The following is an 18972-nucleotide window of genomic DNA, read 5'->3' as shown; positions in this document are numbered from 1 at the left end:
GGACAAGGGGTGCTCTCTGGGAGCAGATGGCTGGGGTTCAAATCCCAACACTGCCACTTGAGATCTTGGGAAAGTTCAACTCTCTGAGCCTCAGTTTCCTCACCAACAAAGTACGGGAGGAACTATCATCTTATAATTGTATGATACCTTAGAACATTTTTATGAGGAATAAATGAGATCATCTACGGAAAACACTTAGAACAAGGCCTGGAATATTGTCAGTGATATTTAAGATTTAACTATCATTATTCTCTGAACATGAATTTACTGAATGTCTATTACATACAAAGCTCAAGTTCACCTCTTCCAAGAAATTTTGCCTGATCCAGTTCTAAATGATACATCTTTTCCTATCTGGCTCCTGTAGGATTTATTATCCAACCACTGTACCACTCATTCAATGCTTGGCATATACCCACCTGACCTGTTATCTTGCTATCTAACCTTTTTTATATATGCCCATTATTTTCTCAATTATATTATAAGTTCCTTAAGAACATGGATTGTGTACTGTGCTTCTTTATAACCAAGTAGCTAGTTCTATGTCTTGTACATATGTATATGTATGTGTATATACATATTAGCATGCATGTATACACTGATGTAGGGGGGTAGCAGTTGCTGAATCTGCCCATTTCTGCACCGGAAGTTCACTTTCTAGTGGCTGAGAAGAGCCTTGGTACAATTACTCCACTTGCATTCCAAAATCTAAACCTTTGGGGAAGGAACTGGAAATTCAGTGACTCAGCTGTATGACTAACAAATGGAATTCACGTCCCTTTCTCCTTCACAATACTGTTTCTCTCTATGCTATCAAGAAACAAGGCTAAATCTTCCATTTTCTCTACCAAATGAGAATTCATGGAGAATCTGAGCTGAGCAGTTGGGATCTGTCCAAGGTGAAGAAGATAACACTGAGGGTTCGTGGAACACAATATCCTTCGAAGTCCCGATGTAAGACGACATCGCATTTCACAATCAAGAGAGTCAAGGCTTATTATATCTATGGAAGAGTTAAAGGCCTTCCGCTGAACAAGAACGCTATAATAAAATTTCTAGAGTTTCGGAAGACCTTATAGATCAACCAGTCCAACCCCCTTATTTCACAGATAAGGAAACTGAGTTAAGATAGATGAGGTGACTTCACAAGGCCATGCTGGGAGTTCATCTTAGAGCGGGGACTAGAATTCAGCTCTCCTAACTCCTGCAACACTTCTCTTGCCACCAAGCCAGCCCACGTCCAAGTGGAGAAGGCAGAAGAGGTTGTATGGAAGCATAAGCATCTCAAGATGACCTAATCACATCTTGATAGGGCCACGGTCTCCTAGACATCACAATAAAGCACTTAAAAGTGGACAACTCCGGACAATTCTTGGCCCATTAAACAGACTCCAGTGAAGTCACATTATATTAATCAGATATGTGGGCAGAAGGCCATGGTATGCTATTTACTAGGAATTCTGGAAACTCTGCCTTCTTAAGTGAAGGACTTGATTCACTTCTTCCCAGATAATCTGCCAAAGCACAACCACATACAACTCCTTCTGGTCATTTCATTTCTAGGGTGGCATCCTCTATGGGCCACTTTAGCTTCAGATGCCAACAATCCTCAGCCTAATACTGTGAAAAAGACACATGCAAACCAGTGACCTGCTAAACCTGCAGAGCTGCCTGAGGGAGTGGGCGGGTCAGGAGCGGGGTGGCCAGAAGCTCAGGGTCCGGCACTGTGCAAATTGAGAAGAAAAGAATGGAAAGTTCCTGGTAAGGTTATCCCAATTATCAAGAAAACAAAGCCAACCTCCCAAGCTCTGCCTCCTCACCAAGTCCTGTCTTGTGGGAAAATGTGGATGAAAAAACGAAGAGAGGAAACAGTACCAAGCTGTGGGGTTGGGCTACCTCCCGGACAGGTTCTTTCTGGAGGAGTCTCAAATCTCTCCCAGTGTCGGAGAGAAGGGCAGTCATGGAGAAAATTCCCATCTAGGGGCAAACTACTTAGAGCGTAAAGTGAATGTCATTTCGAAACTCCTGGAAAGAATTTCCAAAGTCATTCTTTCATAAGGAGGCTCTTGTTAAGAAGGCACATATTAAAATGGAAAGAGCAAGAACAGAGGATCTGAAGACAGGGGTCCTGGACTTGGCCCTGTAGCTGAGTAGGTATGTAACCTCAAGTGAATCACATTCCACACTGTGGGCCTCAGTTTCACTATCTAGAAAAGAGGGAATGGGGCTTCACCAGTTGATCTCAAAGCTCCCCTCCAGATCTTGTGGTCAAATAATAATCCTCTCATCCCAGGAATCTCAAAATACTTTTATGTCCTTCCCTCTCTCAATAATTCTGTATACCTAATTTTAAATAAGTAACTAATAGGGAAATTAAAATGACTTATGGTATGAGGAAAAATATTCCAGAGAGAGCCATAGGACTCACTGCCCCACAAATAATACATTGCTACAGACTCCACCCCAGTTAGACCTTGATTAACCATTGACTATCTGAGTCACTCATTGTTCCTTCCAGCCCACCCATGGTGTTCACTATCAAGTTTCTCAATGGAGGTACCATTTTGGTGGGACAACGCTTCATTGTGCCAGACCATTCCTTGGTCCTGCCCACTAAATGCCATTAAATATCTCCCAGTCGTTGTGACACGCATCACCACCTCCACATTTTCAAGCGCCCCTAAGGAAGTGGCACCGCCCTGATTACAAGCAACTGAAAGCTTCACCATCAATGGATGTGGAAAGAAGAGCTTATCACCCTTAAATCATTTGAACTCATGGCATCTCAGGAACTTGGAGAAAAAGTTGATGGGAAAATAGTTGGCAGCTATTGGCTAAAATGGGTTTGGGCACCTGAGGTTGCAGTTTCCTCTGGCTGGACCATTCTACCAACTACTACCTTCTCCCTACACTGCAGCTCAGATAACTGAGAGCTGTCTGACTGATGGGTTTTATTTTCCACCTGCTCTCCCCAAGAGTTCATCCTCCCACCTCCCTTTTCTTACCTGGCATAATGCCCTGCAGGACTCTGTGGGCAAAAGAAACACTAAGCAGTACAGCAAAAGCGTATGAGTCATCATCTTCCACACGGCTGCCTTTCTGGCTTCTACAAAAATAAATGAAAAGACAAAATGTCTCCTATCTGAAGCTTTCAAAGTTCATGCTACTGCAGACCCAGTTGGCTTAGGAGACTGGGTTCTGTCCTTGGTGCTGTCTCCTCAGACTTCTCTGCCCCAGAGGTGGCGTCGCTGAGGTCTCCCATCAATTTCACCAGGAGGCTGCAGGTGTGAGCGCCCGCCGGCGCTGGGAGGCGCAGGTAATTGCTCTGATAACCTCTGCTTCTGCTATGGCTTGCACATGACACCTAATGTGGGAGTCCCTCCAAAGGAAGCTGCCTGCTGGGGTGTGATAAATAACAGCCCGTGTTTGGGCAGCGGGAGAGATGGTTCACTCTCTGGGCCGGGCAGGGTTGAGAAACATGTGGGTGGCTACAGTGGAAGGCAAGCTGGGGTTCCTATGTGCCAAGTCAGCCTAGAAATATCTTTTGAAGGAGAGCAAGCACCAGGTTTGGTCTATTTTCCCTCATTCCCACCCGAGTTTGGAGTTGCATTTTCATTGGTAGGTAGAAACTTCTTCAAAACTGATCTTAGATATAGCCTGTTACTGTTATTTCTGCCAAAACTGATGTCAAAACTAAGATGATTCCTTGCCACCTAGAATAGTGCTAGACACACGGTGGGCACCAAATACACTCAATAAAGGAAGAGGAAAGGAGAGAGGGAGGGAAGAGGTCGGGAAGGACTGACGATTTGCTTCAGGGTCTATGCTCCATAGGGGACTCACCTAAGTGAAATGTTTAATATTAAATTTTAATACTTTTCATCCTGCGTGAAATCCTGTTTGAAAGGTTTTTGTTGTTTCTTTGCTTTTAGATAGAAGGATTCAGAAGGCTTGGACGTCATCAACAAAGGCCGGGAGCTTTGGAAATTGGTTAACGTTTGCTATTTGATCATGTTTAGCCAAAAAGAAACAGTCTTTATCCCAACTATGCATAATTCTATAGCAAACAATGCCATTATTTTAAAGACGAGGCAAAGATGCGTTCTTTAATTATGTTTCCTGCACTGAAATACTTACCTAGCTGAAATTCCACTGAAATCCAAAGTTTATTTAAAATGTTTTGCATTGCCTGTTTCAGCATGTTAATGCAGTTTTCTGAAGGTCCATAGTTTTTAAGCAAAGGGGTCACTTTGTTACTCATCACTTTTAAATGTATTTAGCAGCAACACAAATGGATGCACAATTTTAAGTAAATTGTAGTCATGTTTGGAAAAAATTAAAACCACTGATGAATTTGTTGACATAATTCTCATAAAATTTGAGCATAAGTCCATGTTTCTCTGAATCACATTAATTTTATATTAAAATTCTCAACATACAGAATGTTGTTTCTCTTAACTAAAACTAGTTTTAAAAATGATTAAAGAATGACACAAGATAACAAACGTTCATAGAGTTAGCACTACTCAGCCCAGACACTTAAATAGATTTTTTTTATTTTTTATTTTTCTTATTTTTTTTGCTGAGGAAGATTTGCCCTGAACTAAAATCTGTTGCAAAATAAAATCCTCTGCTTTGTACGTGAGTCACCATCACAGTGTGGCCACTGATAAACTAGTGGGATACGTCCACCCTCCAGGAACCGAACCCAGGCTGCCGGAGTGGAGTGCACTGAACTTAACCACTAGGCCACCAGGGCTGGCCCTCAAATAGATTTTTTTTTTTTTTTTTTGAGGAAGATTAGCCCTGAGCTAACATCTGCTACCCATCCTCCTCTTTTTTGCTGAGGAAGATTGGCTCTGAGCTAACATCTGTGCCCATCTTCCTCAACTTTATATGTGGGACGCCTGCCACAGAATGGCTTGATAAGCGGTGAGTAGGTCTGCGTCCAGGATCTGAACCAGCAAACCCTGGGCCGCTGAAGCAGAACACACAAACTTTACAGCCACACCACCAACTCAGCCCCTCAAATAGATTTTTTTTTTTTAAAGATTTTATTTTTTCCTTTTTCTCCCCAACGCCCCCCGGTACATAGTTGTGTATTCTTCGTTGTGGGTTCTTCTAGTTGTGGCATGTGGGACGCTGCCTCAGCGTGGTCTGATGAGCAGTGCCATGTCCGCGCCCAGGATTCGAACTAACGAAACACTGGGCCGCCAGCAGCGGAGCACGCGAACTTAACCACTCGGCCAAGGGGCCAGCCCCCTCAAATAGATTTTTTAAAAAGGAATGAGGGAGGAGTCGAATGATTAAATGAGCTCATCAAATCAAGATGAAAACTATTCTGTTTGCTTAATATTTTAAGGCGCTGTATTGAAAAAATCCTTTCTTTATTTTATTGTCATTTTGTTTTAAATTTTAAATATAGTTATGTTTTAATTCTTACCAAAATGCTTTTTGATTATTACTAAAATTATGTTTCTATGTACGGCAAAGTGAGGACTTTGTGTTTTACGTGGCAATGACCTTCACTAGACTTTGCAATTTGGCCCTTTTGACCGTTATGCTGCTACCTGGAGCCCAGCATTTTCTAACACCTTCTTTATGGTCAGGGCTGTCTGGTCGTGGAAGAACTGAGGACCACAACGCTGGAGTGCTGTCTTTCTCCAAGGTTTTTCTCAATGCATTTAACTAGAAGGAACATTTTTCTCAAGTTGGCTTTTCTTGTATTTCACTTATAAAACTCATTGCTCTCTAAATAAAGTGGCGTGTTTTAATCTGGACTTAAGTAAAATCACTTTTCTTCCAGATTTGTTGCTATGAAGCCATAGTCATTTGCTCTTTTTCCAGTTCCGTGAAAGCAGAAAGTCTAGAAGCAGCCAAACAGTTTAGTGGCAAAATAGTAGCACGAATCCAGTCTTTTAACCACCCACCCCCTCATCCACCCGCCTCAGTCTCCTTCCTCATTTTCTTTTGAAAAGCCACAGGTCCCTGAGGGTTCAGACCTCCTTCCCCCAGCTCAGCCCCACTCCTTTCTGAAATTCAGGGGTAGCTGGAGCGCAACTCTGGAAATGCTGATTTCACATAACCCAAGCCAAAAATTTCACTACAAACATTCATTTCAGAAAAGGCTTATCTCCCAAGAACATGCAACATGAAAAAACAGTCACCGCATGTGATTCACACCAGAAAAACATGAAGCCATTACATCCGCACCAAAATTTCACCAAGCAAAATGTGCCAAATACAAAGTCTTGGCATTTTTTTCTTAATTAAGAAAATGCCTCCTCCCTCATAAAAAGAAATAAAAGAACGGTGAAGTATTCCAGTACAGTGACTAGATCTGCAAAGAGATAATATTTCCAACCCTCCATCCCAGAATGTTTTCCCATTCTCTGTTGTCTGCTTCCCAAATCTCAAAAAGGTGCTTAAAATGTTAATCTATGTCTTTATTCAACGAACATACAATGAGCTCCTCGTTTCCAAGCCATGTCCTAATAGCTAGAAATTAAACCGCCACCAGGATGACTTCTTTCCCTGTTTCCTCACACCTCCGGGAAGTCACAGTCTAATGGGGTCTCTGAAGCACCGCAAAGGGGTTGGTGAGTTGGACGGGGTTTGCTCCCTAGAGATCTGCAGACCCTCAGAGTCAAAGCTAGTCAAAAAGACATGACAGGAAGCATTCCAAAGTTCCAGACTCCACAAAACAATTCTCACCTTTGTTCACAATTTTATTTCGAAATCTCTCTTCCTATCTCTATTAGAATTCCTCCACCCAAATGTCATATGGTTGACCAGCAGCAGGCACAGCTCACTGATGAAAGACAAAGTGGGCAGAAAGAAAACACGGCAGCTGCATGCTGGGACATGTTCTGTATATGGCCCCATCAGAAACAAACATTTGCTTGATTTAAACATACACTCGCACACACAAGTGATAGAGACCAGAGCAATTTTATAGGGTGGTTTTGCTAAAAAGCTCTACAACTTTAACTCTTAAATCTTGATTAGGAAAAAAAGAAGGTAGTGGAATAGCAATCACAGCAACCACAGAGGAAAACAGAACTCCAGACAGAACTTTATCAGCCACCCAGGAGTATTTCAACCGCCAGCTTTGTCAGCTGACAGTCTGCGGCTGCTACTTGCATAATTAGGTTTTATAGAGATTTGCTGAGGCTTCCAGTGAGATCCACAAAATGCGATTGAAGTTCCCAGACAGACTGTGGGAATACACTTCAGATGATCTCAGGGGTGGATGCTTCCATAGCATCATTTAGCCATCCCACTGTTTCGTCTCTAGTCAGTAGCCAATCGCATCCCTCCTGCCTGAATGCAGACATTATGGAAGGGAAGAGGAGAATAAAACAGTCACCGTCTGCTTACTCTGTGTCTGGTGCTATGTCTACACTAGCGCTTGTAATGCCATCAATTGTGAAGTGACTTCCACAATTTTCCAAAATTGAGGGTCTAAAAGTTGACCCTGACCAACCTCACAGGTACTAAGTGACGTGTTTGAGATTTTAATCCAGGTCTGTGATTTTTTTCCCAGTATGTCCTGTGGCTTTTCTGAAATAACAAATAGGTGATCTTTGAATGGGATTATTTCTTCCAGAACATTTTCACATATAACCTTCACCTTGACATCATAAAAATGTTATGAGTTAGGCAGAGAAGTTATCATTTTGCCTTTTTTATCAAAGAGAACGTTGTCCAGAGAGTAAGTGGCTTACCCAAGGTCACACCTCACGTTATTGGAAGAACTAGACTCTTCTGACTCCTGATACAGGGCTCTTTTAACTACATCATTCTGTCCCTATCCGCGTTGGAGATGTAAAAAGGCTGATGACCATCTCTAGAAAAAAAAAAATATATATATATATATATATATATATATACATAGAGAGAGAGAGAGAGAGAGAGAGAGAGAGAGAGAGAGAGATCTAGGTTTAAATGACCTTAAAGAAATTTACAAACTGAGTAGAACTGCCTTCAGAATCCCTTCTGTCTTTATCCTGTGTCATCTCCCATGCTGCGCTCAGGGTCCCACTTTTGGCTCCAGTCTAGTATCTCCCTCTTTGGACAAAGCCCCTCTCCCCTGAAGCAGACTTTCCCACATCAAGGGCCACCCTTCTTGAGTCTTAGACTTCTAGAATTCCTCTGACTGCCAAGAAGGAATAGCTAACTAATCAGATAAGCTGACAACCAGTCATGTGAAAATGAATACTAATGGTTTTGTGCTTTAGTCTTCCCGGGTGAGTGTACATTTTAACAGGGATTTTCTGGAGGGAACCTCTCCAACGGTAGGAAGCAAAGGCACCCAAGTCAATGGGCCAAATTCTTGGGAGCAAAGGATGACTCTCTCTGCCCCAAACCACACCCACAGAAACACCTACCCATACATTTAGGCAAGCCCTTAGTTTTCTCCAGAAGTGCAGTTTTTTAAACTCTAAGTCATTTTCATTGGTTCCCCTGAGCCTCGGTCAGTTCTCTGAACCTCTTTTGAATTGGATACTTTCCTCTCTCTGCCTGCAGGTTTCATGCAAAGCTGAGTAATGGCTGATTACTCATACCCGAGAGGTAAACAGTAAGCAGGGAGGAACATGTGCGGATGGCATCCATGTCGGGCGCTTGGGAAAGGTGTGCCCCGAGACTCACCTACCTCATGAGTCACCACAAAACCAAAGAGAAAATGTGATCTGACAGTCAGAGGTTGCCAGGATAAATTAAAGAGATTCTGAAAGTATGCAAAATTGGACAGGAATGCTACGAAATCAGGTAAACCCAAATTATTGTTGCGCTGCAGCACCTCTGAGACTCTATTACACAAAAATAACCTGAAATGCTGAAAAAAGCATGATATGCAAGTTTGCTGATGGCGCTTGTATGTACAGTAGCAAAAACAGAATGTGGAAACGGTATAAATGTCAAACAAGAATAAAGCAGATAGTAAAATATGATAAATTATGATGAAGGAATACTATGCAAACATTAAAAACAAAATTTCTGAAGAAGTTTGATAATATATTAATACGACATAGTAGTATCATAGTATATAATATAATTTGATAATATTAATGGGAAAATTGGTCAATAAGATGCTCTCTGTATAAGATGTACATCCATAGAAAAACACTAGTGGGATTTCTCAGTTAAGATGCCTGATTGGAAATGAATCATAGAATGTTCCCCCAACACTAACAAAATATTGAAAATCAGCAAAAACTTCACAAATTTCAACAAAATGAGTAAAGGGGGAGGACTTAAGAGAATAACTTCAAAAATTCTTAAAGGAAAGAAATTGAACTTGTTGAAGCCGAGCAGACTGTAGACGCAGAGCGCAGCTCCTAACCTTTATCCTCCTTTTCTCCTCTCCTTTTAGTCAAACTATAGAGTAGAAAAGAAATCTTCAGAAATCTCATCGATACCAGAAATCTAGAGAGAAACAAAATGTGAGAATCCTTTTGTTTTTCCTTTTCTAACTGGAGAATTTTTCAATTGGATGTTGGGGATACTCTGTAAATGGGGAAAGGAACAGTGAGACTGACTGACGGACATGAAGACTCCAGAGCTATCCGCGGAGTCAGAGAAACACTCCAGAGCCCAACAACATCTGCTATTGGTGTGGACCATCAGGAAAATGGAGTCAATTCTGGTACAGGGCATTTAACAAAATCTCGGTAACAGAGAACTGAGCCCAGGTGGGCAGGTGGCTCTTCAGTTGAACCCCACCCCCCACCAGACTTATTCTCTGTCCTTCTACATTCTACTCTCTGCCCCAAGTAGCTGACTTCTGCAGACTGTCTTGCCTCTGGCTTTCACTTGGATTCTTCCGATGGAAGTCATCATCAGGAAATTAGAAGGTGAGAGAATAGGGAGTTTTGGGGACAGATTCCCCTTTTTCTCTCCCTCTGTTGTCACAATCCTAGTAGTGACTGCTCTCCTCTGACTGCGTTTCCTGTTGGGCATTCTCTCTTCCAGGCTGCAGTGCCCACCAGGCTCCCAGAATTCCCTCCTCTTGCCTCGTGAGATCTAGGGAGAGACTGCTATGGGTCCTCTGGTTCTTCCCTTAGCCCTGCCTGCACCTCTATAAAGAAACTCTTTATTAAATTCTCTTCAGTTTGTTCTTTTCAGCTAGATGTTTTTCAGGTAAATCCTTTCATGAATGCTGGCTATTTCTAGCCAGGAACTTACCTGACACACAGGGAATAAGGGCTGCCACTGAGCTCCTCCTCCCACCATTCCCTTAGACCGCAGAAAAGTGAACAGAGCACAAACCACCCACACCTCGAGCCATATTGTGGCAAAAAATGAAGTAATGTCACACATGGAGTTAGGAGAGGCAAGAAGTCACCTGCTGTGTATCAGAGCAATTTAAGCATGAGCAAGATAAAAGGAAATGCATTAAAACATCACAAACATATTATGGAGAAACGTTTTGAAGAAAAACACAAAGAACAAGCTTATGAAAGATGGTCATAAAAGATCTCTCTCAACATAAAAGATAATCTCTCTCTCACACACACACTCACCCAAACACACACAATTACTTCAAGCTATAAAACAAATTAATATGACATGATTTTTTTATTACACATGAGCTTCAAAAAGAAATGATACAACACATTAAGATAAAACCCCAAAGATTAACATAATATCAAGAAATTCATAAATTAGGAACGTCAGACAACAAAAAATAGCAATAATAAAAAGTAAAGTAATATGATAAAGGAAAGACCTGAGATAATCAAGTAGAAATGCTGATAAAGACAAAGAAATGCAAATAGAGAGAAGGTAACAGAAATGGAAGACAGACAAAGAGAATCCAAAGTAAGCATAAGGGCAGCCCCGAAGAAGAGCACACACAAAGCACAACCAAAAATAAAAAATTGTCCTCAGATATGACACGAGAGCATTTCCTTGAAATTTAGAGGTTTCTTTATTTTTATTTCATTTAAATAAGATTAAATTTAGTAATGTCACTTAAAAATAGGAAATACAGCATAATTGCCTCTTCATAAATGAATTACTTTCTGCTTTTCTTTGTATCTATTAACCTATCTATCATGTTCTTATATATGACACGTATACACAGAAAAATATCTGGAATAATATTTAATCATTAGCAACGGTCGTTTGTAGGTAGCAGAATGGGAGTTGGTTTCTTTTAGTTTTATCCTTTAAATTTTCTCCTCTCTTTGAATTCTTTTATAATAAGCATATAATTATTTCTACTAAAACAAAAGAGTAGTTTAAAAAGGAGGGAGTAAGCAACAGACTGGAACCAAATGGCAATATGTTAACAGCAGGTCATTCTGGAGGTGGGAATGTGGATGATTTATTATTCTCATATTTGTACTCAAGGTTTTTCTAATTTCTAAATGCTATTTTTTTAAAAGGAAACATAAAACACTGAAAAGACACCAGAACGCTAGCAACTACAAACAAAAAGACAGTAATTTTCCACATACTCTTCTTTCCATATTCTACGTTTTCTACAAATAATTAGATTTATAATTAGAAAAAATAAACTTTTTAATGTTGTGGTAGGAAGAGCATAAAATAAGTTGAAAGTCAAAGGATCTGTGTTTCCCCCCAATTCTTTCATGATCTGTTTTATGAAATTTAGCAAGATACTTAACTCCTTTGGGCCTCATTTCTTCATTCATTCATTCAGAAAATGTTTACCCTTGGTCTGTTTCATTTAAGCAAAATTTAGGCTCCAGAGATGGGTATGAAAACAAATAAAACATGTTCTGGCTCTTCAGGAACCTACAATCTAGTTAAGGAAGACAGAAAATATAAATGGTATAAATTAATGCCATAGGCATCCTCCTTGAGGTATGCAAAATATATTTTAGAAACTGAGGGAACATCGCAAACAAGGTGGCATTAGGTGTGGATCTTGCCAGGAGGCAGGAAGAACAATATTCCAGGCAGAGGAACAGCAGATCCAAAGCCAGAAGTATGAAACAGCCAGGCATGTTCAGGGATAACTGGGAAGGTCACGAAATTGGAGCATCAGGTATGTGATAGGAACTTGAACTATGTAGCTCCTCAGATAAAGGTATCTTGATGGCAAGGTGAGGAGTGTTCTGTGCCACTATAAAGCAATGGGATTCTTCCCTAGATGATGAGAAGCCAACATATCCTTTAATGGCAGGCTCAGATTTCCTTTTAGAAAGATGATTCAGCCAAGAATGGAGAGGGTAGGTTAGAAGGCAGAGACGAGAGCCAGGAAGGCAGTGCTCCTTAGTCCAGGTGAACACTAACAAGGACCAGAGGCATGGGCATGGTGAGGTCATGGATTCAAAAGACATCGTGACCAAACAGGCAAGCAGAAGGGGTGAAAAGGAAAATACTATTAAAAGTTAGGTTTGGAAGAGTAAGCAAAAGTTTAGGAAAGAAAGCACATGTGAAAAGCGGCAAAGAAAAAGATGATGTTGACCTTTCTAGAGTAAGCATCTGGGTGAATTTTGATGACATTGATCAAGAAAGGAAATAAATACAGAAGGAGAAGGAAGTCTGGAAATGAAAAGAAATAAGTGAGAGAGTTGGCTGATATTTACGCAGCATATAGCTGGAAAAATTAGTCTCAAGATTAAGCACCGTATTTCCATTAATGCAAGTTTTCTCCTGAAGCATGTCTACCATCATTCAGATTTCAATAGACTTCAGAATCTTTTTTATCTATGGAAGTCATGTTATTATCATGATCACAGAACATTGGGCCAACACACTTCACACTTCTGCAACAGCCAGCCCAGAATTTCATCATTCACATGAGTGAAGACTCAGAACTGAAACAGCCCAGCAGGAAAATGTCTAATAGTTATAAGCAACTGTTATAAGATAAAAATATGTAACAGTTTCATCGCTTAAGAATGATTTCTGAACTACGGATGTCTCTAAAAGCATGAAATTTGAATATATAGTAAAAATCCTCATAATTATGCTCATTGATGAGTAATAATTCTATTGCCTTTTCACAAAATGAGAATATTAAAGTGAGAAATTTTAAATAGCATCCCTGCTGGGACCAGCATGGCAATCAAGAGATTAAAAATGTGGCCCTCTTGACTCAGTACCTTATTAATGACATTAAAATATATATACCCACTCAACTAGAGATATTTTTTAATTAAATCACGAGTTGGAGTTTCAGATTACTCTTGAAATAGTTTCACGATTTTTTTTGTGAACTTTAGCTCCATCTCATTTGACAGTTGGTAGTCTCTTATTTATATTATATATATATGAAAATAATTATTCATAACTCATACATATGGAAGAGTCATGAATAATTATTTTTTAAATATAAAACATAAAGAGGAAAATGTTCCAAAGTAGATCTTCAAAAATAAAACAAACAATATGAAAACAAGGAACCATCTAACTCTTAAACCTGAATGAATACTGCCCTCCTGTTCAGTTCTACGGATTGGAAAAAGACACTTTTCCTCCTTGGTTCCTTACATTTCACATTCTTTCTTGTGTTACATTCCTTTTCTCTATATTCACTTTACTTCCTGCTTGAATGCATCTTTTCAAACTTCTTTTACTGAAGATCTCTGAGCGGTAAACATACTGTTATTTTACTCTCATTCTGGATAATTAAATGAATGAGTAAATGATCAAGGCATCAATGTTTCTATTCAAAGGGTGATTTGTTTACATTTTGGTCCTTGGGCAGGAAGAGACTTTTGCGCCAAATAAGTTTTGAAACGGCTTTGATGGAGTGAGACCCCAGAAAGAGGACAGCAGCCACGGAGAACTAAGACAGAGGGCTCGGAAAGAGACAGAGCATCTCAGAGGCATGGCCAGCGTTTTGGAGGGAAGCAAGGCCTTCTGGATAAATCAGTTGAGGAAGAGTCAGTACTCTAAGTCTAAATCTACGACAAGTACACAACGATCGTGATGACTGTGTGTAGCAGTAGACATTTTACAGTCATGAAACTGGGTAGGCACAGATGTAACTGGTTTTTGCACTCTAACTGAATTTAATCAGCACTAGGAGCCCTTATCTGAACCAATGCTGGAAAATTTGCCCATAAGGTAAACTCATTGACTTTCAGTTTAAAGCATGTCTCTTTCAATCAACTGAGCATCTGTTCCTTCTTTCTCTCTTCTTTTCTCCCCGAGGATGATAGCCTGGCATGAGAGAGAGGCGTGCAAGGATAAGCCGCCAGCCACGCTAGCTTCTGCTGGTCTTTGGGCCTCAGTGCTCAGCCCTACTTTGCCCACATGGAAACATCTGTGTCCTACTCTCCTCTCTGGTAGTCGGGTCCACAGAGATCACACTAATTATTTTCTCAATGGTCAAAGACAGTCCAGGTCAGGGTCAGTCTCTGCAACTTCCAGGGGCATGGGAAACTGGTTCTCTATCTTCATGCATTCTTCCTCCTCTCTCTTCCTGCTCTGATTCCTTCAGACATTCCAGAGTCTTTCTCTCTCCTAAACTCCAGTTCTTGCTGCAAGAAGCCCCATTTTCTTTTTAGAACCAGCTGGAAACATGTCATGGTTCAGCTATTCTGCATCAGCATTATGCATCTACCGCTTTCTCTCACCAATGCTATCCTCCCAAAGCACAGAGACTCCCTGGTCATCGGCAATCCAATGTCCCTGGAGGTAACAGGACCTCCTGTGGGTGACTCAGGGTGCATGGAGCACTGAATTCCACAGCCTTAGGGACTATCACAAAAGATGTCCATGCCCAAGCTTGCACAGAAGTGACAGTGTCACTCTCTTCCAGCTACAAGACACTTTGAGACTGCTTAAGACTCAGAATTCTTGCCAGGTCCTTGTCCAGAGGCAGCCCCTTCAATGACAAAACTGAGATCGAATTTCTTGCAACACAATAGTAGGGGGCGGTGTAACCCAGAGCCTACTAACTGATTTAGACAATTTCTTTATGGAAAAGTGAAATTTTAAAGACCAGATGTGTAAGGGAGTAACTGTATGCCCTGCTACAACTGGACCATTATGCCTAGAAGTGACCTTTATTAAAGGTATTTATCAGTATACATTACTTCATGCATAGCAACTTGTAAGGCCTGCTCTGATATAAAGAGTTTTTGTTTTTGTTATTAAATATATTTAATTTGTATGAGTTTTTTAGACTCCTTAGGTGATATTAGTATACAAAATTGAGAACAACCCCAGGTGCTAGTAATACATTATTGAGAAAAACCCAGCTACATAAAGAAGAACAAGGCCAAATGAAGCAGATACACCAAGAAGAACAAAGACTAAAAAGTTCTGGTGACACTGGGGGTTCTGTATTTCATGCCATGGGCTCTATGAGGTACTCTAGCATCGTTATTATAAAATCACCTTAGGGGTTTAAAGTAATGTGACTTAGGAGCTTGTTCAGTGTGATCAAAAGACTCAGGAATAATATGCAGAGGCAATAAGAGTCTACAGCCTCAATGCTAAATAAAACCAGAGAGTTTATTGGCTTGAGAGAGTGAGATTATGTTAAGAGAAATATATTTTTTAAAAAACCAGAAGCCATGAGTTCCCGTGATAACACGATTAAAGATAACTAGACCACATGCTAAACTATGGTTTTGTGGGAGTAACCCCTCTGTTCTAAAGCAGACTGTTTTTCTACTGGTGAATTAAGTCAAATCTTGCACCACGCAGGGGCAGAACCAAGCAGGCACGGGGAGGTGGCGGTGGGAGTGATCGCTCCAGTGGCGGGAAGTATTTTGTCACTGACAGGGTCTGGCATCACCAGAACGTGCAGATGATAAAAGGCAGACTGATTTAGTTTGCTCTATTATTCTTTTTTAGACATGTTTATAAATGCTATTTATAGACACTGCACCCCATTATCACGTGGACCAGGGTCAAACCGCATCTACCCCCAACCCCTGTGCCCCTGTTCCCAAGTCCAATTTTAGAAAGACCAAGCCATCATCAGGCTTGCAGCTGTCCCCTGATTGCATTCTCTTTGCATAAGAACCTTGGTTTCGGTTTACAAATTTTCATTTATTTTGCAAATAGACAAAGATGCTGTAACTCTGTATTATACAACTACTGTCCAAAAGGGATTTAGGCCTGTATGATCTAGGATCCAATCCCTAGAGACACAAAACAAAGGCTTTGCAGTCTTTTAAGGCTAACCATTTGCCCAGAAATCTACTTGAAATCATTTCTCTGAGCTACAAATAAGTCGATTTTTCAAACTATAAGAATGTGAATGAACAATGAAAGAGGAAATTTAATATAGCAAAAATAATGTGAGACAAACTCAAGCCTCCCTCTTAAATACTTGGTCAAAATGGAAAGGATAAAAATTTTCAAGCAAAACTAAACTTTCATAACTCACGCTACTGACAAGGAATCCTTCAGAAGAAGGAAGGAGTCGAGTGAAGCATCAATTACAACAATATTTTAAGGAGTGGGATGAAAAACAATGGAAATGTGGACGTCTGGAAGTCCTTTCCCCCAGTGCAAAGAATGACACATGCAGACAAGCTTATGAACCAAGAGAAATCGCCCCAAAGTTTACATTCCTCTTGAGAAAGTCTGATCTGAGGAAAATAATGTCCAGGATCAAGAATTCTTAATGCCATAGGTTAATCGTTGGAAGTGGAGGGGTATTTTTTGGTGAAGGTGTAAAAATCTTCCTCTGTATTCAAGGAGACAGATGATGCCTTGATTATAAGTCAAAATTGTAGATAAAACATTAGGTAGTTTGATGAAGGAAAATAATGACAAAGAACAGTTAATTAGCCTCTGTATTTGCACTTAATCGCTTTTAGGTCATCAGAAAAAGAAAATAATTCTTTTAAAGATTCCAGTTTCCTGGACTCTGATATTTGCATGGGATCAGTGGAGTAGAGAGAAATAAATAAAAATAAGAATATTTTCATATCAGACGAGTGCTCTTATTCAGTTATGTAAAGTGCCCCCAAGTTACCAAATTCCTCTTTAACACTTATTCATTGTCTGTGTTATTAATCAAACCCCAAATTACCAAGCCTCACAACTGTAGAATCATAATTGGCTGCTCTTCTCTGAGCTTCCTCTCCAGAGGAAATCTCTGGAAGGAGAAGGAGGATGTGGGACTACTCACTGTGGCTAGCCAACAACAAAGTCACCAGCAAATTTGCCCTGCTCCCTGGCTGCTGGAGATGCAGGTGTCAGAAGCTTTCCTCTGTCATATCTTGCCACTAGTCCTCGGGCTGGGCTCCTGTACCTCTGAGCAGTCAATTTAGCCCCAAATGGCAGATCCCCAGGCTGAGGCAGTCAGGCTTGGCCCTGCCCTGACACAGGCAGCCAGCTCCATATGCAGGGACCTTGCAGCCTGATAGACAAGTCCTACATGGGAGTAGCTCCTGCAGTGGGAGGGGCAGAGTGCCGAGAACGGATGAGTCACACACTAGGTGACACACACAGACTCTCACAGAAGAAAAGGCTTCCCTTTTTGGCAAGGGATCCAAAGCTATAGTGGTGGCACAGGATCTGTGGTACTTGGCCATAGCTATTAACACTCCTAGGAATATCTACCTATGCCAGATAATGGGATATGGAGAGCACAAGTGCCTAAGCTTGGAGCTCTGTCTTTGGTTGGCTTTCTGGCCACTGGGATTATGGAGTATGGTTCCCTGATTGTTTCTGGTTTTCCCGAGTTCCAGGCACAAGGCAGCATTACAACTACTAACCTCCCTGTGGTTGGATGGGGTCATGCAAGTTGTCCTGCCCTGGTGACCAGCAATTCAAAATGGTAGCTACTCCATTGTCCTGCATCCCTGTGACTAGCAGAGGGCCCTACTGACCTGTGATGGGCATGAACAAAAAATCACTCTTATTATTCTTAGTTGCTGAAATTTTGGAGCTATTTGTTACTTCAGCATCACTCAGCCTCTACTGACTGACACAAGGATAGGGGCTCTCAGAAGGCAACACGGACAGTGAGGTTTCCTTCTAACTTTGAAATACTCAAAATTCCTTTATAATTTTTTTTTTTTTTAGCACTGATAGACATTCTAGTTCTCCCAAGCCCATACTTCAAAAATCACACCTGTGTTTATCAAAGACTTGGCATTTTTCAAACCCTCACTAAGAAATTCTTGTAACACAGTGAGGGGCCCCTCTTATTTTTAATCCCAGAATTCCCTCATCCACAGTTGGCTTGCTTGGTTGCTCTGGGTCTTCTAGGGAGTGATCAGAGATTTGAGAACCCCCTTCGAGGCTGAAATCCACTCAAGTCCATCCATCGGATGGGAAAATTCAATATTTTTGTTGTGTGCCATAGGTCTACAGCTATATTGATTTATTTAAAACATGACTCCTGACCTCTCAGAGCTCACAGTCTAGCTGGGAAGAGAAGAAACCTAAATGTGAAACATGTTCAAGGCCTTCTCTGCTAAGAGCTGGAGCAATAAGTCCAAAACAGGGAAGGGTTGATGGAGGCTGGTGCTCCGGGGCTACTTCATCGACTATGCAGCGTTGGGCCAAGCCTTGAAGGGCATATTCAATTTATATTGGTCACCAAAGTTTGGCATCAGGAAAGACTGAAGCTTGTTCATAGTTCATTTGTTCAGTAAACGTTTATTGACCACCTACTGGAAACCAGGAATGTAAAAGATGGAAGTGTTCTTGGAGATCATCCAAGTCCAACTTCACAAATGAGAAAACCAACTCAATTGCTATTATGTGGGACTCTCAACTTTTTAAAAGGTGAGTACTGGCCTAAGCCAAAGAAAGTAGAGCCCCTAAGTACGGCTCCAGTCTCATCGGCAGTCACTCCCTGACTCACAGGTTATATGCTGGCAATGCCTCACTGAGTGTTTTTATCATGTTGTTTCAAGTCCCTCAGCCTCTGTGCATGCTGTGCTCTATGCCTAGGACAACCTTCCCACCTCTGTTTGCGCACTAACTCTGTGTCCTTACTCAAGATTCAACCCAACTGTCTCTTTCTGAAGGAAGTCTCCTTCAAAGCCTGAGGGAAACTGAGGGTCCCTCCTT

The 18972-nt window shown here is 41.0% G+C and overlaps 1 protein-coding gene across 24 annotated transcripts in view; it reads right to left on the bottom strand.

Moving 5' to 3' along the window:
* The window catches only part of LOC103553171 (putative adhesion G protein-coupled receptor F2P), a 39963-nt gene extending 22639 nt beyond the window's left edge, over nucleotides 1-17324 (bottom strand). For 10 of the 24 annotated variants that reach the window (XR_011529783.1, XR_011529780.1, XR_011529779.1 and 7 more), the window contains exons 1-2: nucleotides 17078-17310; nucleotides 3006-3106 (exon numbers count right to left, since the gene is read on the bottom strand). Coding sequence is in view for 11 of the 24 variants with exons in the window: in XM_070584755.1 (XP_070440856.1) it covers nucleotides 3006-3080 (75 nt within the window). In the remaining 13 variants the exon portion in view is untranslated. Of the gene's footprint in view, nucleotides 1-3005; nucleotides 3107-7727; nucleotides 7850-17077 lie in introns of all 24 variants that reach the window. The other 14 variants (XR_011529785.1, XR_011529784.1, XR_011529786.1 and 11 more) reach the window with 3 other exon arrangements.
* Between the last annotated feature and the right edge of the window lie 1648 nt (nucleotides 17325-18972).

The sequence above is a fragment of the Equus przewalskii genome, chromosome 19 (assembly GCF_037783145.1).
Source record: "Equus przewalskii isolate Varuska chromosome 19, EquPr2, whole genome shotgun sequence".
Lineage (NCBI taxonomy): Eukaryota > Metazoa > Chordata > Mammalia > Perissodactyla > Equidae > Equus > Equus przewalskii.
The sequence above is the reverse complement of the archived record's forward strand: the minus strand, read 5'-3'. Positions and strand labels throughout refer to the sequence as shown.